General features: G+C 40.8%; 1 protein-coding gene across 4 annotated transcripts in view; it reads left to right on the top strand.

Moving 5' to 3' along the window:
- The window catches only part of RPS6KB1 (ribosomal protein S6 kinase B1), a 45663-nt gene that overhangs the window by 18899 nt on the left and 643 nt on the right, over positions 1 to 26121 (top strand). For 2 of the 4 annotated variants that reach the window (XM_056126595.1, XM_056126596.1), the window contains exons 5-14: positions 7500 to 7647; positions 11477 to 11534; positions 12999 to 13099; positions 15834 to 15924; positions 16109 to 16199; positions 16909 to 17016; positions 17499 to 17561; positions 17744 to 17821; positions 19025 to 19132; positions 24849 to 24961. In XM_056126595.1, coding sequence (XP_055982570.1) covers positions 7500 to 7647; positions 11477 to 11534; positions 12999 to 13099; positions 15834 to 15924; positions 16109 to 16199; positions 16909 to 17016; positions 17499 to 17561; positions 17744 to 17821; positions 19025 to 19132; positions 24849 to 24961 — 959 coding nt within the window. Of the gene's footprint in view, positions 1 to 7499; positions 7648 to 11476; positions 11535 to 11729; positions 11804 to 11909; positions 12911 to 12998; positions 13100 to 15833; positions 15925 to 16108; positions 16200 to 16908; positions 17017 to 17498; positions 17562 to 17743; positions 17822 to 19024; positions 19133 to 24848; positions 24962 to 26121 lie in introns of those variants that run through there. The other 2 variants (XM_056126597.1, XM_056126598.1) reach the window with 2 other exon arrangements.

Here is a 26121-nt window from a genome sequence, read left to right as displayed (position 1 = left end):
GGTGGAAAGAAGAGCATTTGAAGTTTTTAATTGAACTCTCTGAACTCTGTTCTGGGTTCTGTGTTCCTCAGTAATCATGCAATGCTGTCACTTAATTCAGTAGTTTTAAACATATCTTGATTTCCTATTTTACTCTTTTCTTCTAATCTTTGATTGTGCTTTGTTGTAACTTGCTGTCTTATTTTCGTACTTTCCCCAAACTATAGAAATTCAGTTATTTTTCTGTGGTGAGACTTATTAATCTGTCATTTTTATTTATTTTTCTGGAGACATTTTATAAGCTATTTCCTTGTTTCCATCTGTACTTGTCCCTCTGTAGGATATGAATCATAGATGGACTTTGCCCTAGGAATCCCCTTGATTCCTTCAGTGTTGATCCTTTATCTTTCGTATCTTGATCTTTTATCCTTTTTTTTTTTTCTCAATCTATGCTTGTGTTCTTCGCCTTTATCCTTGTCCTACAGCTGGTAGTGCTCAGGGCTTATTTCTAGCTCTGTGCTCAGGAATTGTTCCATATGCTGGAGTTGAACCCGAGTATCCTCTATATGCAAGGCAAGCACTTTACCTGCTAATATCTGTGCAGCTGTTGTTACCTTATTTTGGATCATCTTCTAGAGCCCGCATTTATGTTATGTTATGTTTTGCCCCTGGGATAGGGGCTGTTCTACTTCTGGTAGTGCTGGGGGGCGATCAGCTGGAATGTCTGGGATTGGACCCAGGTTTGCCACATGCAAGGCAAGTGCCCCACCTGCTATATTATCGCTCTTGCCCCTAGAACCTGGGTATGAAGCATGCATGAAGATAAAGAAACTTACTTACAAAGTTTTAGTTTTTAAAATATGTTTTTTGGGAAGAGCTACACCCAGCTATGCTTGAGCTTAACCCTGACATTGTGCTCAGGGATCCCTCTTGGGAGACTGTGTATATTGGATGCCAGGTATTGAACCTGGGTAAGCTGTGCCAATTCCTTAACCAGCTGTACTATCTCATACTATCTCTGTATTTTGTTTCTACGCCACACCCAGCAGTGCTCAGGGGCCACTCCGGGAATGGTCCTTGGGAAACTATGTACTATCAGAGATTGAACCCAGGCCTCTAGCAGGCAAAGGACTATCTCTCTGGTCTGAGAATTTTTTTTCTTTATATCTTTATTCTTGTTCATATATGGTTTTAAAGTTGAAAACAATTTGTCTCAGGGTTTTGCTTCATTTGCATTAAGATTTGAGTGGTTCTGTTAGAAGTCTCTTGATGGTATTATTTTTTATTTTATTTATTTATGTTTTTTTGCTTTTTGCGTCACACCTGGCGATGCTCAGGGGTTGCTCCTGGCTTTGCACTCAGGAATCACTCCTGGCAGTGTTCAGGGGACCATATGGGATGCTGGGAATCAAACCCAGATCAGTCGCGTGCAAGGCAAAATGCCCTACTTGCTGTGCTATCACTCCAGTCCCTTGATGGTATTATCTTGATGTTATTAAAAGATAATAATAGATCTTTTACAGATCTGTTTCTCTTTGAAAATATTTAAAGTTTTTTTTTTTTCCCTTTTGCTTTTTGAGTCACACCCAGAGGTGCTCAGGAGTTACTCCTGACTCTGCACTCAGGAATAACACCTGGCGGTGCTTGGGGGACCATATGGGATGCCAGGCATCGAACCTGGGTTGGCCTTGTGCAAGGCAAACACCCTACCCGCTGTACTATCATTCTGGCCCTAAAATTTTATTTCTAATGTTCTAGTTATAGTGATGTGTCTCTTCTGCTTGGATTCTTACTCATTATTTTCACTCTTTCATAGGTCTTTGTTTTGAAACTGGGGGACGTTGCTCTGTGAATGAGCACTTGCCTTATATATATGTTTGATTTCTGGAAATACACAAAAAAAATTAGTTCCAGTCTTTCAGTTATAGAAAAAAAAATTTTTTTTGCCCAGTAAATAAATAGTAGTTAACACAAGAATGGAAAAAGAAATGAGGGAGACCTATTTTTGCTGTATATCCATTTGTGACTCTTAAATTATGTACCATACACATTTTGGCTGGAGAAATAGCACAGCGGATAGGGCGTTTGCCTTGCATGCATCTGACCTTGGTTCTATTCCTCCGCCTCTCTTGGAGAGTCCGGCAAGCTACTGAGAGTATCTCGCCCACACGGCAAAGCCTGTCATGTTCCCCATGGAGTATTCAGTATGCCAAAAACAGTAACAAGTCTCACAATTTATTGTGAGACGTTACTGGTGCCCGCTTGAGCAATTCGATGAACAGCGGGAAAACAGTGCTACATGTGGTTTTTTTTTTTTTTGGTTTTTGGGTCACACCCAGCAATGCTCAGGGGTTACTTCTGGCTCATGCACTCAGGAATTACTCCTGGCAGTGCTCAAGGGACCATATGGGATGCTGGGAATCGAACCTGGATCGGCCATGTTGGCTGCATGTAAGGCAAACGCCCTACCCGCTGTGCTATTGCTCCAGCCCCAACTACACATGTTTTAACCGATTAAAAAGTAATTTCTTTTAAGTGATATTTTTTAAAAAAAATTTTTTTGTAGGGACTGAAGTGATAGTGCAGTGGGTAGGGTGTTTGCCTTCCAGGTGCTGACCCAGGTTCAAACCCTGGCATCCTATATGGTCCCCCAAGCACCACCAGGAGTATTTCCTGAGCGCAGAGACAGGAGTAACCCCTGAGCAAAGCTGGTGACCCAAAAAGAAAAAAAAAATTTTGTAAATTTCTGTCTCATTATTTATTCTGCATGGGGTACACTAGGTGGTGTTCAGCGCTTAGCCCTGGCTCTGAACTCAAGGATCACTTGGCAGTGCTTGAGGGGGGTCATTTGGGGTTCTAGGGAGAGCACCCAGTTGGCTACATGCAAGGCTGCCTGCTGTTCTGTCCCTCCAGTCAAGTCCCAGAAAATTTCTACCTCTTCCATTTCTCTTAGAATTGCACTTAGTTGAATGTTCCTTATACAAACATTTCTAGATAACCTTGTTTTTAGTTTTCTATCTTCTTTTTGTTGTTGTTGTTGTTTTCAGGGGGATTTGGGGATGTGCCAAAGAGCTGCACTTAACCAGAATATATACTCTACTGGTGAGCCACGCTCCCAGCATCATTTCTGATTGTTTGTTTTTGGACTAACCCAGTGGTGCTAAGGACTTATTCCTGGCTCTGTGCTCAGAGATTATGCCTGGCACAACCATATGGGGTACAAGGAATTGAACCAGGGTTGGCTGTGCTCAAGGCCAATATCTTAACCTTTTTTGTATTCTCTCTCTGGCCCACCTCTAATCTTTGAATTCTGTTAGGTGTCTGAAGATGGAATGAACTTCTTTCATGTCATTTCTCTTTAGTATGTCATGTAGTACTACTTTAACCTTTCTCTGTCTTCACCTTTTGAGATGTGGGGCTGCATGTGTTTCCTAGTTTTACTGAATATAGATTCTGTATGACTTGTTCTTTTGGGGATTGATTAATGGAAGCATCCTGCAAATGTCTGTAGAAAACTTCATTAAAAGACAATTGGAGGGGCTGGAGCGATAGCACAGCGGGTAGGGCGTTTGCCTTGCACGCAGCCAACATGACCGACACAGGTTCGATTCCCAGCATCCCATATGGTCCCCTGAGCACTGCCAGGAGCAATTCCTGAGTGCATGAGCCAGGAGTAACCCCTGAGCATCGCCGAGTGTGACCCCCCCCCCAAAAAAAAAAGACAATTGGAGCCTCTCATGGAGTCAGGGATGGTCTACCTCCCCTCATCTTCTTGTTTTTCTGGAAGTCTGGCAGTCACACCCATGAACTGCCTCATTGTCCAGCCATGATTCAGACACTCATACATAAATCTTGAAAGAGATCAACAAGTTACAGAGATGCTTCCTGACCCCATGCCAAGGCTCAGTAGTTTGGGGCACCCAAAGTCACTCTCCAGTTAAAACTTTAACTCCTACTGTGAATCAGCCCATTCAAAATTTTTAAATTTCTGCAGCACCCGGCTACATTTGCAGTCACATATCATCTCAAACTTTACATCACTTATATACCAGAAGTAACATACCATATTGGATGGGATGTGGAATAAGAAGGCAACCAATCTTGATTAACTAGATATAAACACACAAGGCTTACACCTGTAATGATATGTTAGTGATCTCTTATACAAGGGCTTAAGGGCTCCATGGTGCGATGCAACATTCTTCACACAGTTTCTTCTAAGAAAACATTCCTTGATCATTTGTAGTGAATTATTTATAACAAGCAATATAAAATAAATTATTCAGGGTATGCTTGTAGGGATAGGCTTGAGGGGTGGTTGGGAAAATTGGAAATAATGGTTGTGCAAAGATGGTAGGATTGGTGTTGGAATTTTGAATGTAACAAATCATCTTAGACAACTCTATTTAAAAATTAATAAAAAGAAAAAACAATTGGAACCAGCAGATAGTGTAAAGGGTAGAGCAGTTGCCTTACATGCATCTGACTTGGGTTCAATCCCAGGCACCTGTAATATCCCCACGCCTGCCAAGAGTGATCCATAACCACAGAGCCAGGAGTAAGTCATCCCTGGGCATAGTGGAGTGTGGCCCAAACACCAAAAAAATTTTTTAAATGAAATTAATGAGTATCGACTTAAAAATAAAGACAATGATGTACATGGGGGCATGGGGGGGGGTGTGCAGAGAGAAGTGTGAAGAAAGTGAGATGAAGAGAGTAAAATTTGGGCTCAGAACATATAAAATATGTGCTCAGAACAGGGCCTTTTCCAGAGTAGAAAGAGCAAAGTACACATCTCAACCAGAGATGGCGGGACATTTCCCCAGAATGAAGAAGTGTGCCCTAAAGTCAGAAAGTGCTCTTCTGAGTCAGATGCCAGCTGAGGGGCCATAGGGTAAAAGAAAAGAAGCACTCATTTCATGCAGAGATGCAGGAAATGCCACTATCATTATTTTAATCAATTAATTTTTTGTTACTCCTGGCTCTCCATGACCCTGTGCTTGGAGGTCACTCCTGGGGTACTCTGGGATAATGTGCTGGGGATCAATCCCAGGCATCTCTCATGTAAAGCATGTGCTTAACCTAGTGAGTTCTCCCTTCAGTCCAATTTTTGTTGTTTTGGGGCTACATCTCATGGTGCTCAGGGTTTATCCTTACTGTGCTCAGGGAACTCTCCTGGTGATGCTTAGGGGACCAAATGGAGTGCTGAGAATCAAAGTCATGTGACCCTCCAGCCCAATTTAATTTTTGAGTCACATTTGGTGTGTTTGGGGGCTACTCCTAGTTCATTGTTTAAAGGTCACTCTCTGTGGTGCTGAGGGGACCACATGGTGCCATGGATTGAACCCAGGACTTTCATGCAAAGCATGGAATTCCATTCATTTAAGCTATTACTGCAACCATAAGAAGATGAATTTTTAACTTTTTAAATTTAAATTAAAATTTTCTTTTCCCAGAAACTGTTCATGATTTTAATACTTCGGTTCTTATCTTCTTTTTTGGGTGTGTGTGTTTGGGTTTTGAGTAATTTTTTTTTTTCTGCTTTTTGGGTCACACCCGGTGATGCACAGGGCTTATACCTGGCTCATGCACTCAGGAATCACTCCTGGCAGTGCTTGGGGGACCATATGAAATGCTGGGAATCTAACCCAGATTGGCCCTGTGCAAGGCAAACGCCCTACCCGCTGTGCTATCACTCCAGCCCCAAGGTTTTGGGTAATTTCTGGTTCTGCTGGAGAATGACCCTGGCGGTGCCGGGATTCAAACTATTGTTGTTGCCACAGCCACATTCTATGCAAGTGCCTTAACTTCTATACTCTCTCTCTGGCTCCAGTTTTTATAGTATTTAATAGTCTTTCATAGTTTTAGAATTTGATTGGGGGCCGGAGTTGTTTTGCACATTGTGTAGATACTCCACAGGTTTTCAGCTAACATTCCATTCATAGATATTTAGGTTGCAGAGAATGTTTCTCTTGAGTCTGAAGCAATAGTATGTTGGGGAGGGTGTTAGTCTTGCATGTGGCCAAGCCAGGTTCAATCCCCAGTATTCCATATGGTCCACTGAGCATCACCAGGAGTAATTCCTGAATGCAGAGCCAGGAATAACCCCTAAGGGTGGCATCACCAGATGTTACCCAAAAAGTGGAAAAATAAAAGTTTCTTTTACAAATGAGAATGAAACTAAAACAAGATATGCATGCTCTTTTCCACTTTATTTGATATATTACCTGAAATTAGTAGTAGAATGTAGACTTACCATGTCTGAAGCACTGCCTCATTTTCCTAAAACCTTTCTTTTCTTCATCTCTGTTATTGAATGACAGCAATTTTATTCTGTCACTAAAGTAGAAACTACAGTATTCTTCTCGTATTTAGCCAATAAGCAATACTATTGACATGCCTTTATCCTTTTTTCCACCCACTTTATTTTCTTAAGAGTTCTTTGTATTTTACTAAACTAACACTTCTGTTTTTATTTCTTCCCTAAAACTTCATACTAGGCTATCTGTCTTAATGCCAAAGTTTTAAAAAATTTTCCTTACCTCAGCATTTTTCTTTTTCTTAGTTAAGCTTCAAATGCCTTTGCCTGGATACTCAGGTATTTCATTTTCTGACCTCTGCCTCGCTATACAGTTTAACCACTTCTGATCATGCTGGGTTTGTATTTCTGTTTCATTTGGGGGTCACACCCTCAGGGCATAGGACATAGTCCTTGCTTTTTGTGCTAAGGGATCATTCCTGGTGATGCTGGGGATTGAGCGTACATTGGCTATGTGCTAGCAAACATCTTAACCATGTGCTATTTCTCTGTCCCACTTTGATCTTTCTGAACTACTTAGAGATTTCCCTAAAGGCTTGTCCTGTCGTTCTCTTTTTTTTTTGAAAAATTGTCTTTGCTTTGGAGGGGCTATACCTAGCAGTGCTTAGAGCTTATTCCTTGCAGCACTTGGAGGACCATATCTGGTGCATAGAATTAAGCCAGTATTGGCAGCTTGCAGGGCAAATTCCTGAAGCCCCTCTGTATCTCTCTGATCCTTCCATCGCTCCTCTTTTCACTGCAGATTTCTTTTTTTACAACGTCTTGTGATACAGCTTTGGATCACCATTTCCAAGAAGACTTCTTGCCATTTCAGTCAGATTCAGTGAATCATTCTGTTCAGTTGTAGCACCTTAGACTTATCTCCTTTGTCTTAGCTCTCTTCCCTAAGATTTGGGCTCCTCTGGGTGGGGGACTCTAATTACTTCTTTTCTCTTGGTATGGAGGGTCAATAATGATAGACACTAAGTGTGATGTCTGTACAGAGTTTTTTTTTTTTTAACCTTTTGGTTTTCCTATACATATTGATGACAAAAAATGTAGACAATGCAGGTGAACATAAAAAATGAGTATCTTCACCTTATTTCCATCTTTAGCGAGAACCATAATTAATAGTTTAATATTGGCATGAAAATCACAAAATAATTCCATTTACTATGGGATAAAAATGTTTTGTTCTTATGAATCATTTCTTTTCCTTTAGGCAATGATCGTAAGAAATGCTAAAGATACGGCTCATACAAAAGCAGAACGGAATATTCTGGAGGAAGTAAAGCATCCCTTCATTGTGGATTTAATTTATGCCTTTCAGACTGGTGGAAAACTCTACCTCATCCTTGAGTATCTTAGTGGTTAGTATATATAATTCGGTGTAACTATTTGCATTTACTTCAGAAACTGGGTCAAAACATTTTCTATGGAAAATGATTTTTCTCAGTGCCATCAAATAGTTCCTAAAATTGGAAAATAACATTGATGTGAGGAATTCAGATGTCACCAAATGTTCTTTTTTGTGGACAGATATTCTTAAATATCCTTTTGGTTTGGGAACAAACCTAGCAGTGTGCTGTAGTTGTCTTGCTCAGTGCTCAAGTGTTGCTCCAGGTGGCTCCAGGGATCGAACCGGCACTTTTGCAAGCAATGCATGTTCTTTAACAGTCAGCTATCTCTTTGGCCCTTGCAGACATAGGAACAATTTTTACAATTTTGTTTTTCCTTTTTGTGTTTGATTTTCTTATTACACCTAGCAGTACTGAGGGCTTACTCCTGGCTCTGTGTTCAGGGATTGTGTTTGGTGGTGCTCAGGGAACTATAAGCAGTGCCAGGGATCAAACAGGGGTTGGCAGTGTGCAAGGCAAGTAAGTGCCTTTACCCCGTACTCTCTCTATCTGGCCCCATTTACAAGTTTTTTCCCTCATCTGTAAAGTAGTTGGGTTTTTTTTTTTTTCTTTCTGGGTCACACCTGGCGATGTACAGAGGTTATTCCTGGCTCTGCACTCAGAATCACCCCTGGAGGTGCTCAGGGGACCATATGGGATGCTGGGAATCGAACCTGGGTGGCCACATGCAGGGCAAATGCCCCACCCGCTGTGCTATTGCTCAACCCCCTTCATCTGTAAATTAGTTTTAATCCCTTTTGTAATCAGTTATTTAACAAAGAACATATACTTAACATGCACAGTAGCGATTTGCTCAAGCAGGCATCAGTATAGTCTCCATTGTGAGACTTCTTGTTACTGTTTTTGGCATATCGAATACTCCATGGGGAGCTTGCCAGGCTCCTCTGTGCAGGCGGGATATTCTTGGTAGCTTGCCGGGCTTTCCAAGAGGGGCGGAGGAATCGAACCCGGGTTGGTCGCGTGCAAGGCAAACACCCTACCTGCTGTGCTATCGCTCCAGCTGATACTTAACATAGAGCTATCAAATTGGCTACACTTGGGCAAACTACTCGTTAAAACTCAAATAATCCATTCAAGTAGTCTTTTCTACTATAGTACAATGGGTGAGGTGTTTGCCTTGCATGCAACTGACCTGTGTTCAATCCATGGCACCTCAGATGGCCCCCTGAGCCCTGCCAGGAGTGATCCCTGAGTACAGAAACAGGAGTCAGCCTTGAATACCTCTGGGTGTGATCGAAAAACTAAATAAAGTTTTCTTTCTAGACTGACATGGGAAACTTAATATTTTTAAAACTGCATCTTTATTTTTCAAGGTTTCAATTCCTTTCTTTAATATTTTTTGCGGGGAGGTGGCAGTGGTTTGGGTTATACCTTCTCTGGGCTACTTCCAAGAGTGTTAGGGGACTGACTATATGGTGCAAGGAATTGAACTTTAGTCCTTACACATGCAAAGCAAGTGGGTAATGTGTCACTGAGCTACATTTGTAGCACTGCCAGGAGTGATCCCTGAGTGCAGAGCCAGGAGTAAGCCCCTTAGCCCTACTGACTGGAGCCCAAAAACAAAAGCTAATTAAAATGAAAAAATCCTTAAGAGATGTTTTAAAATTGGGTCCTCAGGATTTTCTATTTTCAGCAGTATTTTTATTCTTAGTTGAAATGTTTGAGAAAAAAGTTTAACATCTACTGAAGGTTAAAAAAAAAAAGTCCTAATGAAAAGTTATATAATATTTTGCTTATTAGTTTAAACTGATTAATACATAATTAAAGAAGCCTTGCAAATTAGTAAAGAATCATGTTTTATTTTATTCAGGATTCTTAAATTGGATGAATCTGGTAGCAGCCTTTTTAAAAAAAAAAAACATGACTATCTGAGAATCTAAGGGAGGAGAGGTGGGGAGGGAGTGTGGGGGTGTAGCCCAGCAAACAGCACCTGTCTCACACATGTGATGCCCTTGTTTTTCATCCCCTATCATCACCAAAAATAAACAAACAAAACATGAGTCTGCAGTGAAGGAAAAGTTGTTCATTGTAGTAGAGTACCACCTAAATGGTAAAGGAGGTATGATGGAAAAGACTCACTTTGACAAATATGATCTTTGTTTCAGGCAAGCATCAATGGATCACGGATCTCTATTTCCTGCAAACACATTGAAGTTTTCTTTTTTTTATGGTTTTGGGGCCATACCCAGCGGTAACTCCTGGTTGTGCCCTCAAGAATTACTCCTGGCAGTGCTGGGGGACCACTTGGGGTGCTGGCGATTGAACCTGGGTTGGTTGGTTGCAAGGCAAATTCCCTACCTGTTGTACTATCTCCAGTCCTCACATTGTAATTTTCATTAAAAAAAAAAGTCAATATCCTGTAACATGGAAATCGGTATGCGAGTATGTTAAAACAATATGAAAGCCTGATGAAGTGATGTGGTGTCAATAATTTCAAAGTATCTCCTTAAGATACATAATAAATATAGAAGGAAAACTTTACTTGAGGAGGGGGAAATGGTCAGGTACCACTGTATGTATACAATAAGTATTACCTGGAAATAGAAAGCTATAGAATTTAGTCACCAGCACTTAGTAACTTTTTTGTAACTGTTGCCATTTGTTTTCTTTTACTTTATTTTGACAAGTTTATTCAATGTAGTTTATTCAAGTTTATACAATGGAGTTGCTAGAGCAGTGCAAAGAATGCTGGCATAATTCACCCAGCTAGATTCCCCAAGTGTTATTTTGTATCTTTATATTTAGTTATTTTGTGTATGTATGTTATTTCTGGGAATATGTACACTGCCAGTGCTGTGCCTGTTTCCTGCATGAGGCTTGTGGTTTACTTTCTGTGGTATTTGAAGGACCATACATTGTTAGGGATGGTGTCTAGAGCTCCTGCATGTAAAACGTGTTCCCCTTTGAGCGGTCTCCCAGACTCCTTTTCTGACTTGTTTAAGAGACTGTTGCCGAGGACCTAGGGGATGACTTAAAGGACTGGACACATGCGTGGGCTCGTTTCCATCCCCAGCACTGTGTGATTCTTAAGCACCACTGGGAGCCATACTTGATTTTTTTTTCCTGGGGGTGGGGTCATACCTGGCTCTGCACTCAGGAATTACTCCTGGCGGTTCTCAGGGGACCATATGGGATGCTGGGAATCGAACCCGGTTTGGCCACGTGCAAGGCAAACGCCCTACCCGCTGTGCTATTGCTCCAGCCCCCTGGGAGCCATACTTGAGTCCAGAGTAGAACTGTAGCACTGTCCTCCCATTGTTCATCAATTTGCTTGAGTGTTTGTGAGACTTGTTACTGTGTTTGACATATCGAATACATCACAGGGAGCTTGCCAGGCTTTGTTCGGGCGAGATACTCTCAGTAGCTTGCCGGGCTCCCAGAGAGGGGCGGAGGAATCGAACCCGGTGCGGCAGGCAAATGCCCTACTGCTGTGCTATCGCTCCAGCCCCAGTCCAGAGTAGCCTCTGAATACAAACTCAGAGCCTGTCCAGCACCAGTCCAGGAGCACCCTGCATTTTATCCTTTTTTTCTAGACCCTTTGATTTTTTTTGTGTCGCCTGCTCAGGAGCTACTCCCAGCTCCTGACAGTGCTGGGGAACCAGGTGGAGACCATGTACATCAAGCATTTTCCCTGCTGTTCTCACTCTCCACCCCTCTACCCCTCCCCCACTTTTTTCAGTGGCTGATATTTTTAGTTATGGTTAAAAGTAAAGCCCAAATACTCTCCATTAGAAATGGATTGGAAATAAGGTGGTTTTATTTCCAATATTTTTCTCTACAGGAGGAGAACTATTTATGCAGTTAGAAAGAGAGGGAATATTTATGGAAGATACAGCCTGGTAAGTGAAATTTTTTGCTCCTTTGGATTCAGGTAATGATTCATATAATTAAAAGCAAAGTACTGTTCTCACTGTGGGCAGCCAAATGATTCAATAAATTGTCGTGGAGCCAGTCAGTTACTCAGGAGTTCAAGGGGGAGAAGCAGTTTTGGGACTTGGCAACTATCAGAGGTCACATCATTCCTTTGCCCCCAGGCCTTGGGTGGACCGCCTCTTCACGCCAGTTCCTTACAGAACCATTCTCATTGGGGCTTTCTTTCCTTGAATTGGTAAGCTGCCTGCCTTGGCTGTGGGTGAGTGTGGTTTTCCAATGAAAATTTATGTGTGGAACAATGGAAAGTACCAGAAATCATCTCTTTTTTTTTTTTTTTTTAGACTTTCCAATTCCCAAGGTGCAGTCTTAGGGAAGTGAGTAAACCTGCACACATCATCCGTGGATTGATTCTATGGCCAGGATGGGATCTACCCTCCTCTTTTGTTTCTTGGGAGGGTATCTGCTTCAAATTAAAAATATAAACATCCTTTTGTGAGATGACTATGGGTAACAGTAAATCAGTTTGTCCTACACATTAAGTGAATAGAAAACACTTAAATGTTTTTTTTCCCCTACCTTAATTACCAAACTGCATTCCATTGTTTGATTTCAGGCCTTTTCTAACACAGAAGCTGCATTTAAAGAACCTTAGGGACGAAGTGCCCTTTTTTGGAGGAGGCTCTCTGAGCTATCTTGGCTGTGTTTGTGGTCCTGCTGGCTGTGAAACTGCCTCAGTCCTCTAGGACACACCCTCTCCATCCTGGAGTTATCTGCAGCATTGCAACATTGTTATGCAGCCAGTATTGCAGTGCCTTGTGCTATTGGAATGCAGACAGGGTTGACTCAGCCCTTTATTCTTTTGAGGTAGATAAATTTGAGTGTCACACAGTTTGTAGTTGTGGGCTGGCTGGCTGGCAAGAGGGAGGGCAAATACTTCGGGTATGAGCTGTATTAAAAATATGCAGCTGTATTACATAAGGGATAAGAGGGGGGAGGAGTTAAGGGTCAGGTATTAAGGAATCTTTTGACTTAAGACAAATCTTTGAGAATAATGAAGTTCCTATTTCTCAGGGGATTTTAAAGTTGGGGGTGGGTGGGAGAAATTTGTTTTAGTCTCATTGACTTTTGGCCCAGTTCTTAGACGGAACAAAATCATCACCATTGACAGTTTGGCATATTCTGTACTTTGCAACTTCAGCATTTCAAACAATGAAACAAAGCAATTAATAATTTCACTAAATAAGTGAAACATAAATATCCATGCCTTTTGGCAGCATCCTTTGTCATCTCTTTTTCCCCATACCCACCCCCACCCCCACTAATCTTAGTCTTTGGTGCATGTCTGTTTCTTTCAAGGAATTTTACTCCATACATAAGCTGCTTTAAGTAAATTAATCTTTTTAATTTTATTAAATCACTTTTGTTTGCAGCTTTTACTTGGCAGAAATTTCCATGGCTTTGGGGCATTTACATCAAAAGGGGATCATCTACAGAGACCTGAAGCCGGAGAATATCATGCTTAATCACCAAGGTGGAGATATACCGTAAACAATCCTATAGTAAATAATCACCTTCAAATCCTCCCACATAGGTCACAGTCATTTCCAAAGCCCCCCACATAATCTGTCTGTACATTCCTTCTTTAGAAATTATGGCATCATGATACTTAGATTTAAGTATTTTTTGTTTCTTTTTTTTTTTTTTTTGGCTTTTTGGGTCACACCTGGCAATGCACAGGGGTTGGGTTACTCCTGGCTCTGCACTCAGGAATTACTCCTGGAGATAGCTCAGGGGACCATATGGGATTCTGGGAATCGAACCCAGGTTGGCCATATGCAAGGCAAATGCCCTACCCGCTGTGCTATCACTCCAGCCCCAGATTTAAGTATTTACATGCAAGGTTGGGTCAGGGGGTGTTTGAGGAAAATTGTTTTCTTAAGTGCTTTTTCTTTCTTTCTTTTTTTTCTTAATTGTTACTCTACTCTTTATAGATTGTCATTCTTTTTGTTTATTTTTGTTTTTGGGTCATACCAGCAAGGCTCTTGGCCCGTGGCTGTGCTCAGGGTTTCATATGGGATGCTGGGGATCTAACTCAATTCAGGGATCTAACTCAGATTGACTGCTTGCAGGGCAAGCACCTTACCTGCTGTACTGTCTTTCTAGCCCCAGGTTGTTATTCTTTTTCATTCCATAAAGTGTGGAGAGCCAGAAAGTAATACAAATTAAAATTTTGATTTGTTCCTTAAACTGAACAGTGACAACTTTATAGATTTCTCTTTAATGCTGAAAGTATATAAATATTATAAAAAATATTTTTGGGAGATAAATTTTATTTTAAGAAAGGAAGAGGATTAGAATTAAGCAAAAAAATTGTATGATAGTCTTAGAAATAAAGCATTTAATAGGCATCAGTTTATTCTTATTATTTGCAATGAAAACAAAGATCAGACAAGCATTATAATACTCTGTACAGCAGAGTCAGCCTTGATTACAACTACAGGTAACTACAGACAGTTCAGTGTATTTGAAAAAGGTTTGGGTTGCATAGACTTCACAATTCATTTATACTCCCAAGGAGCAACCTGTCAAACAGGGCTGCTGTAAACTGCTGAACCTCAGATGTTTATAGTGCTACTTAAGGTAGTTAACAGTTTTGGTGTGTGGACAGTTAATGCCAATAAAAAAAATATTTCAAATTGTGATTTCTCTTTCTTTCTCTCACTTTTGGAGAAATTAAGGCAATCTATGTATTTCCTCTCCCAGCTTGCTCTCTGATCCAAACGTGAATTCTGATCTAAATTCTACCCCTTTTTTCAAGGGAAAGGGGGGGGGGGGTGTTGGGCCATATCTGGAGGTGTTCAGGGTTTACTCCTGGCTCTGCTCAGGAATCACTCTTGTCAGTATCAGGGATTCATGGGGTACTGGGGATTAAATCCAGGTCAGAAGCATGCAAAGTAGTACCTTACCTACAGTACTATCTTTCTGGCTTCTTGATCTGAATTCTAAGATAAAGGCTGGAATAGGGAAGTAACTAGTTGATTTCTTTAATAGGGTATATCAAATGGTTCTATGAAAATAAAGTTGAAATTTCTTCTGTCAATTTAGTATGCATTTTTCTTTCCTTTTTTTTGGCGGGTGGTGGCGGTTTGTGTTATACCCTGTGATGCTGAGGAGTGCACTCAGGAATCACTCCTGGCAGTGCCAGTGCCGTGGGACCATATGGCATGTTGGGGATTAAACCCAGGTCCAGCCATGTGCAAGGCAAATGCTCTACCTGCCATACTGTGCTTCCGGCCCCTAGCATGTATTTTCTCATTGCCTTTTCTCTGAAATAAGCCTGTAAGTGTAGGACCGCTGAAATTTTTTTCTTCTTGCTCTTCTTTTTCCTTTTTTTCTCTCTTAGTATTTTGTCCACATCTTGCAGCTCAGGGCTTATTTTTGCGTGGCTCTGCACTCAGGGAACAGTCCTGGTGGGGATAAAGGGACAATATTGGGTGCTGGAGATGAAACCAGTTTGACCATGTGCAAGGCAAGCACTTTACCTGCTGTACTATTTTTCTTGTCCCTTTTCTTTCCTTTTTTTAAAAAATGCTGCCAGATGTCAATACAGGGCCATCCCTGGGATTGTTGAAGCCGTATCTCTTTCTTTTAGTTTTTGGTTTTAAAGCAGTACTTGACTATACCATTAAAAGGTATAGAATATATTAGAACTATATATTTAAACAGGATATTATGAAGTTTCCCCAAGACTAATAATCTCAAAATGGTGTAAAGCATTCAAGGGCCAGAGAAACAGTACAGAAGGTAAGGCTCTTGCCTTGCCAGTGAAGTTGATGATTCTGGTTCATTTGATACCCTGATTGCCCATGTCATCCTCTAAGTACAAATTCTGAGCACAGAGTTAAGACTAGCCCTGAACACCACCAGGTATGGACAAACATCCATACCTCTACACACACATAAAATGGTAATGTGTTGTGGGTAAGGTTAAAGTTCAAGCCTTATCAAGCTATTTTATTATTTTTGTTTTCTTTTTACTGGATAAAATCCTATCTTTGACAAAAGATGACTGATTCTATCCTGACCTTAAATAGTAGATATTAAGATTCCATTTTATGAGCACCCTGGTTGTCCTTGAGTCTTCAAAAACAGGTTAAGGAAGAGAAAATTATATATAAGGGTAGATTATTATCTTATATGTTACATTCAAACACTGTGCCTACTTAGAATTCATCAAATAATGATGCTATAATCTTTCATTGTAGGTCATGTAAAACTAACAGACTTTGGATTATGCAAAGAATCTATTCATGATGGAACAGTCACGCACACATTTTGTGGAACAATAGAATACATGTGAGCTTCATTTTGAAAGAAATATAACTGGTTTGGTGGTAATAGCTAACTTTTTATCTGTTAAAGTAAGGATGTGCTAAGTTTTCTATTATAATATGTTCTGTCTATTTTTTATAAATTCTACTTTAGATGATAAGTAAATGGGAATTTTTTTTTTTTAAGATATTTTTTTTTCTCATTGTAGGGCCCCTGAAATACTGATGAGAAGTGGCCACAATCGTGCTGTGGATTGGTGGAGTTTGGGAGCATTAATGTATGACATGCTGACTGGAGCAGTAGGTGCACAGTTCAAAGTTGCATGCATGTATTATGATATGTTCCAAATGGTTATTAAATCACGATAGCAAGAGATCTCTTCATGTGCTTTTTTTTTTTAAATGTCAGGGATTGAACCCAAGGCTATGTCCTATACTTTTTGAAAACGTTACTATTGAAGTTGTTTTCCAAAATTTAACATGAGTAGTGCATTATTAATATAGGCTCCTGCACTTTTTAAAACTTATTTTGGGGTCAGAGAGAGAGTACAATGGGGAACGCCATCTTTCTTGTGATTGACCCAGGTTTAAACCGCATGTGGTCTCCTGAGCAGTGGTAGGATTGATCCCTGAGTACAGACCCAGAAGTAAGGCATGAATATTACTGGTGCGATCCGAACACAAAAAAGTAAATTATTTAAGTTACTCATGTCATTGCAGTGCTGTGAAGCAGATGTATAATAGATACTGCCCTTATTATATAAATGTAGAAACATTGGCATATGTAGCTCACAAAGTATCTCATAGAAAGTGAATGATGAAAGCCAGAGTTCCTGCGGATGTTTCGGTTTCCTCTGTCCTTTTGCTTAACCACTGTAGGTTTTTAGTAGTCAGTCCATTTTATACCACAAATTTCTGATCTCTGTGCATAAATGACATAGGAAATGAATAATTCTGTTATTTGAAATTTTATATACTAATTTTTTTTTTTTTACTCTTCTACTCTTAGCCCCCATTCACTGGGGAGAATAGAAAGAAAACAATTGATAAAATCCTCAAATGTAAACTCAATTTGCCTCCCTACCTCACGCAAGAAGCCAGAGATCTGCTTAAAAAGGTAAGGTTTTTAAATAGACACACAAATATAAAGTTCAATTCCTAGGATTTAAATCACTGTCACTGTCACTCTCCTCTCGTTGTTCATTGATTTGCTCAAGCAGGCCCAGTAACATTGTGAAACTTGTTACTGTGTTTGGCATATCGAGTACGTCACGGGTAACTTGCCAGGCTTTCCCGTTCCGGCGAGATACTCTCGGTAGCTTGCTGGGCTCTCTGAGACGGGCAGAGGAATTGAACTTGGGTCGACCTTGTTGGGCTATGTGCAAGGCAAACGCCCTACATTCTGAATAAAGAATCATTCAGATAATGAATTTAAAATTTTAGTCTTAAAGACAAAACATGCATTTATTTAAAGGCTCTTTTTTAATCCAAACAATATTTTGAGTAATTAATGATATTTTCTCATGGCATGGTAGACGTATTCTATAAAGAAATAATCAGTTTGACTAAGTAAGGTTCATAAATTTTTTTTCCCTAAAGCTGCTGAAAAGAAATGCTGCTTCTCGTCTTGGAGCTGGTCCTGGGGACGCTGGAGAAGTTCAAGTAGGGATTGGCATGTTCGGTGGTTTGAGGGGAAGATGATGCTAATTTTATGAATTTGTGATAGTTGTATGTAGTTCCTTTTATGTATAGTCTATTTTGTAATTTTTAACTTCAACAGACAGCTAATTTGTGAATCCTGAAAAGTCTCCTCTTGACTTCTTGCCCTCTTTTTCCCCCCTTAGGCTCATCCATTCTTCAGACATATTAATTGGGAAGAACTACTGGCTCGGAAGGTGGAGCCTCCATTTAAACCTCTGTTGGTATGCAGGCAGCAAAGTATTTCATTTGAGGGATCTGCTATTCTATGCCTTTTCCCTTCCTTCACTGTTGTAGTTATTGTTATTCTTGGTGTTGTGATGACCTGGGTTCTCATACATGCCTGTGAGGGTCTCCACACTTGGCTGAGGTACTTGCCAAGGATGGTATGTCTTTAGTTGTAGGGTTTGAAACTGTATTTGCCTGGCTTGCACACTTGTGTGAACATCTGTGGTACTCATACATATTCTGGCTGTAGTGCTCACTGGGCAGGTGAAGCATAGTATTAACTTAGTTGCTTTCCAGATTGTTAGGGGTCCCCACTTCCTGGTAGTGGTGCTTATCACGACTCTCAGCCCTTTGTATGGTGCTGATGTACACCTGACTGAGTGGCCAGAAATCACTGGTGATCACAGTCTGGTGCTGTTGCCAAGCACAAACAGCAGAGCTGCAGTATCGAGTTTGATGGTAAATATTGGACCAAGAATTGAACTCACCACCGTATATTTGCAAGACAGGCATTCTGATATGCAACTTTTGTTTTGCTACTTTTCTAGAGTAAAAAAAATTCAGGCAGAAACATGGTTAAAAACATGGCCAGTTAAATAAATGTTAATCTAGAGCTAAAGTGATGGCGGCTAGTATGCTTACTTTGCACCTGGCTGTCCCGGGTTCAATCCCTGGCCCCATATGTTCCTCACATCCCTTCCAGGAGTGATTTCTGGCACAGAGCCAGAAGTAAGTTTTAGTAGTTTTTGAGGCTGATTACAAACCAGGCAGATCGCCTCTAAAAAGGCATTTAGCCAATGGACTTGTCAGATTGACACCTTTTGAGCTTGGAAGATTAATTTTCAGATTTCTTCTTGCTATTGTGTGGGGAGTCACATGCTACCAGGGATTGAACTCAGGACCTCACTGATGCAGTGGATGCATCCAGGCATCCCTGGGCCTGCCATCTTCAGATTTTTTTTTTTGGCTCGGTTACTGTGTATTGAAATCTATTTTAATAATGCTTAAAATTTGAGAATATAATTTGGCCTGGATATTTTCCATATTGATTTTCTCTTGGTAAAGTTACTCTTTTATTACATCCTGTTCCTGTGAGTTCTGTCTGTAAAGCCTTCTCATGCATATGCATGTGTTGCATTTAATTGATCTGTGCAGTATAGACTATTCATCATTTTCTAATCATTTTGTTTTTCATAAAGCAATCTGAAGAGGATGTGAGTCAGTTTGATTCAAAGTTTACACGTCAGACACCTGTTGACAGCCCAGATGACTCAACTCTCAGTGAAAGTGCCAACCAGGTCTTTCTGGTAAGTGAAAGAATTTCCACATAACTGTGAGAAATTTGATTTTGATTAGGTACTTGCATTTCATGTGGCTGACCTAAACTGTATTTTTTTTTTTTAAACTGTATTTTTAAGTTAATTTTATTTTTATTTTAGTTTTTGGGCCACACTTGGTGGTGCTTGGGGCTCTATTCTGGTTCTGTGTTCAGGGATCACTCTGGGGTTTGAGGGCCCAAACAGTGTACTGGGGATTGAACCCAGATGAACTGCGTGCAAGACAAGTGGCCCCGAAAGGTGTTTTTTTTAAAAAAACTGTTGTCTTATAATTTATTGTTGTCTATAAAATTGAGTCTGTAATTCAGCATTGTGTTTTATTGCTTTAGATTTGAGGAGCATACCTGGCGGTGCATAGTTGCTATTTTATGCTTCTCTCTTACTCCTGGTGGTGCTCAGGGAGGCAGGCATGAAGTGCTGGGGATTGAATCCTGGCTTCTGAATGCAAAGTTTGTGCTCAATCCTTCGAGTCATCACTCTGGCCCCCAATTTGTTTGTTTCTTTTTTTTTTTAAAGTTTTAGGGCCAAACCCAGAAGTACTCACTCCTGGTTCTGTGCTCAGGGATCATTCCTGGTAGGTGGTGCTCAAGGAACCATATGTGGTGCTTGAACTGAGGTCAGTTACATGCAAGGCAAGTGCCCTGCCTGCTGTACAATTTCTCTGGTGCTCTTTCTTATTTTAAGTTGGTGATGATCAAACCAAGGGCCTTACACATGCAAGGTAAATGAGTTACATTCCCCTCAGCATTCATTTTTGCAATTAGAGTAAGAATATATGATTCTTTCCAGTGTATGATTCCTTTTGTGGATGAGAATTGAACCTGGGTCGGACCCTGTGCAAGGCAAACACCCTACCTGCTGTGCTATCACTCCAGCCCCTGTGGGAGATTTTTAACTTGTTAGTATTCGTACTGATTTTATTGTTTTTTTAAGGACCACACCCAGTGTTACTCAGGGCTTACTTCTGGCTCTTGTGCTCGGGGATCATTCCTGGCAATGCTTGGGAAACTATATCGGGATGGCAGGGATGGAACTCAAGTTGGCTGTGTGCCAGGCAAGTGCCCTGTGTGCTATGCTATCTCTCCATCCCTTCTCCCCCTTTATTGATTTATACTGTCTCTGAAGATAGAAAATAAAACAGATTTGGGGGGTAGGGGCGTGATGGTTTGCACACCTGTTGATATTCAGGGCTTACTCCTGATTCTATACTCAAGGATAACTCCTGGTGGTGCTCAGGGAACCATGTAGGGTGCCAGGGATTGAAACCATGTCAGCCACATGGAAGACAAACTTCGGTCCCTAAGTTTTGGTATAAGATGATATTATATTTAATGTTCATTATTGCATATTATTTTGCCTAAGTATTATATATTATTATTATATATTATAAATTATTATTATTATTTGCGGCCACGCAACATCTTATCTCATTCCTACGTTGGACAAACTGGCAGGCTACCGAATGTAACCTGCCCACACGGCAGAGTCTGGCAAACTCCCTGTGGCGTACCAATATGCCAAATACCAGTAACAATGATGGGTCTCATTCTCCTAACTCTGAAAGAGCCCTGAATTTGGCACTTTTTAAAAAACCTCAGGGCTAGGACGAAGGAGATGTTACTGGGGCCTGCTCGAGGCAATCGATGAATAACAGGATGGTTATGATTGATTGATTATATATGCCTTTGATTATTTGATTACTGTACATGCTATTTACCTCACATGAACATTTACCTCATTTTTTTCTTTTGTCATTGTCTTCTCTCTTTTCTTTCAAGTGTCTTTAAAAAAAATGGAATATGGTAAAGGTAATCATTTGAAAGCTGGGAAGTTTTTTTCTCATTTGTTTCTTAATTTACTGGATTTGTCACTAACTTCAAACTTAAGTTTTATAAGGCTCAGATAGTAACATACAGTAGTGTTACGTCTTATAGTGCAGAGGCAAGTTTTAAAGTTATCATGAAATGTGGGGGATATAATACAGTGTGTCCAAGTGCTTGCATTGTATGTGCTTACCCAGATTCAATCCCTGGCACTCAATAGGTTCCCCAGAGCTCCTCCAGGAGTGATCACTGACCACAGAGCCAGGAGTAAACCCTGAGCAGAGCCAGTTTTGGCCCAAGAGCCAAAAATAAAGTTATGAAATGCAAAAATTTGTTAAAGAAATTTTTTTTTTGGCTGGGTGAGCCCCCTCACACCTGATGATGCTCAGGGATTACTCCTGGCTGAGAGGACCAAATGGGGATGCCAGGAGTTGAACCTGGGTTGCCCTTGTGCAGGGCAAGCACCCTATCCATTGTTCTATTACTCTACCCCCTGTCAAGATTAATATTAAAAAATTGTGATTTTGAGGGGCCCTAGTGACAGTACAGGAGGTAGGGCATTTGCCTTGCATGCAGCTGACCCAGGTTCGATCCTTGGCATCCCATACAGTTCCCTAAGCACCACCATAATTCCTCAGTGCAAAGCCAGGAGTAACCCCAAGAAGTGTGATTTTGAGTAAATAGTGAATAGTTGTAATTCTATTAATGTATGATTATATTGTGAGATCAGAATAGAGGATACATGCAGAATGTTATTTTATAGCAGTTTTAATTAAAAGATGATAGATGAAATGTATACTAAATGATCTAAATGATGCTAATTTAGTATCATTAGTAAGGTCATACCGAATTCCTCTTAGTAAAATATCTTAAAATTGGGAAAGTAAGTACAAATCACTTTAATTCTAGCATTGTTTTCCATTTTCCTTTTGTTTTGGTTTTGGTGCCCACAACCAGTGGTGCTTAAGAGCTGCCCCTGGCTTCGTGCTGGGGTTTTGTGCCCTAGCAGTGCTCAGGAGACCATGTAGTACCAGGGATTGGACCCAGGGCTTTGAGCCATCTTCAGGCCCCTCTTTTTTTTTTTTTTTTTTAAATTTTTCTATATGGAATTTTTTCCTACTGATACAGTATTTAAACTTTTTTTTTTTAATGTCACAAGAGATGTTTATTGGTTAATGAACACATTGGTACTTATCCAACTTAAAGTTTGGCACAGGGTCCAAGACACAGGTAAATGTGCCATAGACTTTAAGAATCTGGCAACAGAAGTAGGAAACGTGTAGTCTCATAATAAAATTACAAAATAATTTATGCTTTTTTAAAAATGTAGAAACCTTCAAACAGATGTTTCTCAGTTACAGATTTTCAACTAGTTTGACATTTTGTCCTCCGTAAAAAGGAGTCTAAGGATGGAAGAAAGAGCACAGGGGGTCCAGGAACTTGCCTCACACGTAGCTGATCTTTAGCACTGCTTATGGTTTCCCCAAGCACCTCTGTGATAGACCCCCCCCCCACACACACACATAACACACATACACACAGAGCCAGTAGTAGCACTTGAGCATTTTCAGGTGTGTCCTGCCTTCCTCCACCCCCGCAAACAAAAACAAACATAATCTAGAGATAATATGTATATATTACAAATGCAAGAACAATTTAATTTGTTAGGTTATGCCCAGAATTCTATACATAAAATAGATATCTTTAAAAGCTAAAAAGTAGGAGCCTTAGTGATAATACAGTAGCTAAGGTACTTTCCTTTTATGAGGCTGACTTGGGTTTGATCCTCCTCTGCGCACTACATATGATCCTTTGAGCACTGCCAGGAATCATCCCTGAGCCCAAAGCCAGGAATAAGCCCTGAGCACAGCTGAGTGTGGCCCCAAACTCAACAGATAATAGGGGTCCGGAATATAGCTCAAAATTGAGAACCACACACCTAGTGTGTGCAAGGACTTGAGTTCAATCCTTGCACTGCATATGTCCTCCTGTCCACCCCTGAGCATTACCACTACCTGGCCCCAAGCACTGACATGTATGGCCCCTTTAAAAATGTATTTAAGTTTTGGGATTGGAGCCATGGTACAGCTGGTAGGGCATTTGCCTTGCACATGGCTAATCCAACTTCAATTCTTGGTACCCCATATGGTCTCCTGAGCACAGTAGGAGTGATTACTGAGTCCGGAGCCAGGAATAACCCCAGAGCACTGCCAGGTGTGGTCCCGAAACCAAAAATAAATAAATAAATAAATAAAGTGTATTTAAGTTTGTATCAGAGACGATTAAGGCATAGGTTGGTCTTCTTGGTGATTAATCTTTAGGCACACTCATGTGGATTATGCATGTGAATAACATGTGAATCACAAGCTTGCAGGTAATTATCCCAAAGCACATGATCTGTAGAATTTCAGCCTTTCCCCTAGGATTTCACCCAGTTTCATTGAATCTTTTTTCTGTAAGTAATGCCCATGCATAAATGACTAGAGTGATGAAAGCATCTGCTTTTTGGGTTCCACCTGGTCCCCTGTGTACTGCCAGGAGTGACCCCTGAGCACAGAACCTGGAGGAGTATTGGGTATGTGTATCAAAACCTAAAACTAACCCAAAAAAGAGCCAGAGATAGTACAGGGATTAAGGCACTTGTCTTGCATATAGCTAACCTCAGTTTGCTCCTAGCACATCTGGTTCCCTGAGTACCACTAGGAATAACCTCTGAGCAAAGAGCCAGGAAAAGACCTTGAACTCTGATAAATATGGTCCAGATATGCTCACAGAAATAAGGGGGGAAAATCTATCAAATCATCGACAGAAAACCAGAAAGAAAAATCAAACATGCCAAGTTAGATAACTATGATTTTACTTTGCCTCGATAATTATAAACTTCTGGAAATGATAGTCATAACTGGTAGTATAATATGATTAGAAAGTAAAGAATTTTCTCTGTGTTTATCTTTGTATGGAGTCTCTGTCTTCCTGTTTGTTGTACTTCTATGGATAGAGTGAAGTTTTTGCTGTTTTTCTTTTTTTGTTTGCTTTTGGGCCTTACCTGGCAGTGCTCAGGGTTTACTCTAGGCTCTGTACTCAGGGATCATTCCTGGAGGGCTCAGAGGACCATATGTGGTGCCAAGGATCAAATTAGGTCAGCCACAGACAAGGCAAGTGCCCTGTCCTCTGTACTATCGCTGCAAATGCCCTGCCCTTTGTACTATCACTCTGGTCTCTTTGCTTCTATTATTTCTTAGGCCACAGTACATGGTGCTCGGGTTGAGTGGAATTTAGTTTGTTGGCAGATGAAGTTCATTAGTAAAAGTCTGATTTCTTGAGGTCTGTGCATTAAAAAAGAAAAGAGAAAAGATTTAAGGGATTGGGGAGAGGACTCAGAGGGTTAGAGCTCATGCTTTGCATGCAGGTTGCCTTGGGCTTGATCCCCAGCACTTTATGCTCCCTTAGCTCTTCTGGATGTGGTCCAAAAATGAAAAAGAAAAGAAATGCCTGGGAAGAAGTACATAGGTGTGAAATGAGAGAAGATAGAGAGTAGTATTTGGTGAATTTAGGTGTATACTGTTGGTGTGTCAGAGTGAACAACCACCCATCATTGTCATTTTATTGTGTGTATGTATGTGTGTGAAAGTGGGGCCGAGGGGCGGGGCGGGGGGGGGCGAGGGCACACCAAATGGTGCACAAGGGCTATTGCTGACTCTGTGCCTAGGGGTCACTCCTGACTGTGCTTGAGGTACCATGATGCAGTGCTGGGAACTGAAGCCACATGCAAGACAAACACTTTGACCTTGCACTGGCTCTCTAGCCCCTCAATTTTCTCGATGTATCTGACAATTCTGAAGTCTACCGTTAATCTCTTTCAGGGTTTTACATATGTGGCTCCATCAGTACTTGAAAGTGTAAAAGAAAAGTTTTCTTTTGAACCAAAAATTCGATCGCCTCGAAGATTTATTGGCAGCCCAAGAACACCTGTCAGGTATTTTCAACTTGAATATTCTCAGTCTTTTCTGTTTTTAAACCTGGAAGAGCACTGCTTAGGAAGTTTATACCATCTCATGTTCTCTCCTTAGCTGACATAAGCATAGTATCTTCTGCTTCTTATAGAGCAGGTGGCTTAATTTACCTGTTTGGTGATGTGCTTATTTTCTGAAAGCAAGTTATTTCATTGGCAGATGTACTTTTCTGTTTTTTGGTGTGTGGGCCACACCCTGCTGTGCTCTGGATTTACTCCTGACTCTGCACTCAGGGATTGCTTCGGGAGGGTTTGGGGGAGATTATTGGGTGGTAGGGATCAAACCCTAGTTGATTGTATGCAAGGCAAATAACTTACCCACTGTATTATTGCTTCAGCCCCACAAATGTCCTTTCTGGCAGAGGTAGGTGGGATAGAAGTAGGGGCTGATTTTAGTCTATGCCTGGCCGTGCTCACGTGCTACTCCTGGCTCTGCTTAAGGATCATTCTTGGCAGTGCTTGGAAGACTATATGTAATATCAGCAATCATACCAGGCACAGCTGTATATCCAGGGCAAACAAGCATCTTAACTCTTGACTATCTCTCTGGCCCACAGATGTCCTTTTATTCAACATTTATTATATTCCAGGGGTTATGATGCATGCTTAGGGACACATGAACACAGGAATTGTCCAGATTCTAACAAAGCTTAAAATTTAATGAGCATTGAACAAGGAAGTACAAAAATACGTAATTTTAAGTAGTGCTAAGTGTTTTAAGAAAAATTAATGATAGTGTATTGGTAGAGAACAAAGAATAACAAGGAGTTTCTTTTGTTTGCTCTTTTTGGGGGGGGGGGGTTGGGCCACACCTGTTTCTGTCCAGGGCCTACTCCTGGCTCTGAGCTCAGAGACCACTCCTGGCCAGGCTTGGGGTACTAGGGATCAAACTCAGGTTAGTCACTTGCAAAGCCTTCTGTATTGTTGCTCTAGCCCCAAGAGAGTTCAAGGGTCTTACAGCTAGGACAGCCCTGTACAGAAGCCCTGAGGGAGGAAAAACTTGGCTTTTTCTTCAAATGTAAAGAAGATCAAATTGCTAAAGTATCATGAGGAAACTTATGAATAATCATTTGTTTTTGATCATACCCAGCTTGTTCAGGGTCTACTCCTGGCTTGGTGCTGGG

The sequence above is a fragment of the Sorex fumeus genome, unplaced genomic scaffold, assembly GCF_029834395.1.
Source record: "Sorex fumeus unplaced genomic scaffold, SorFum_2.1 ptg000063l, whole genome shotgun sequence".
Lineage (NCBI taxonomy): Eukaryota > Metazoa > Chordata > Mammalia > Eulipotyphla > Soricidae > Sorex > Sorex fumeus.
Note: the sequence above shows the minus strand (reverse complement) of the source record. Positions and strands in the feature narration are given on the sequence as shown.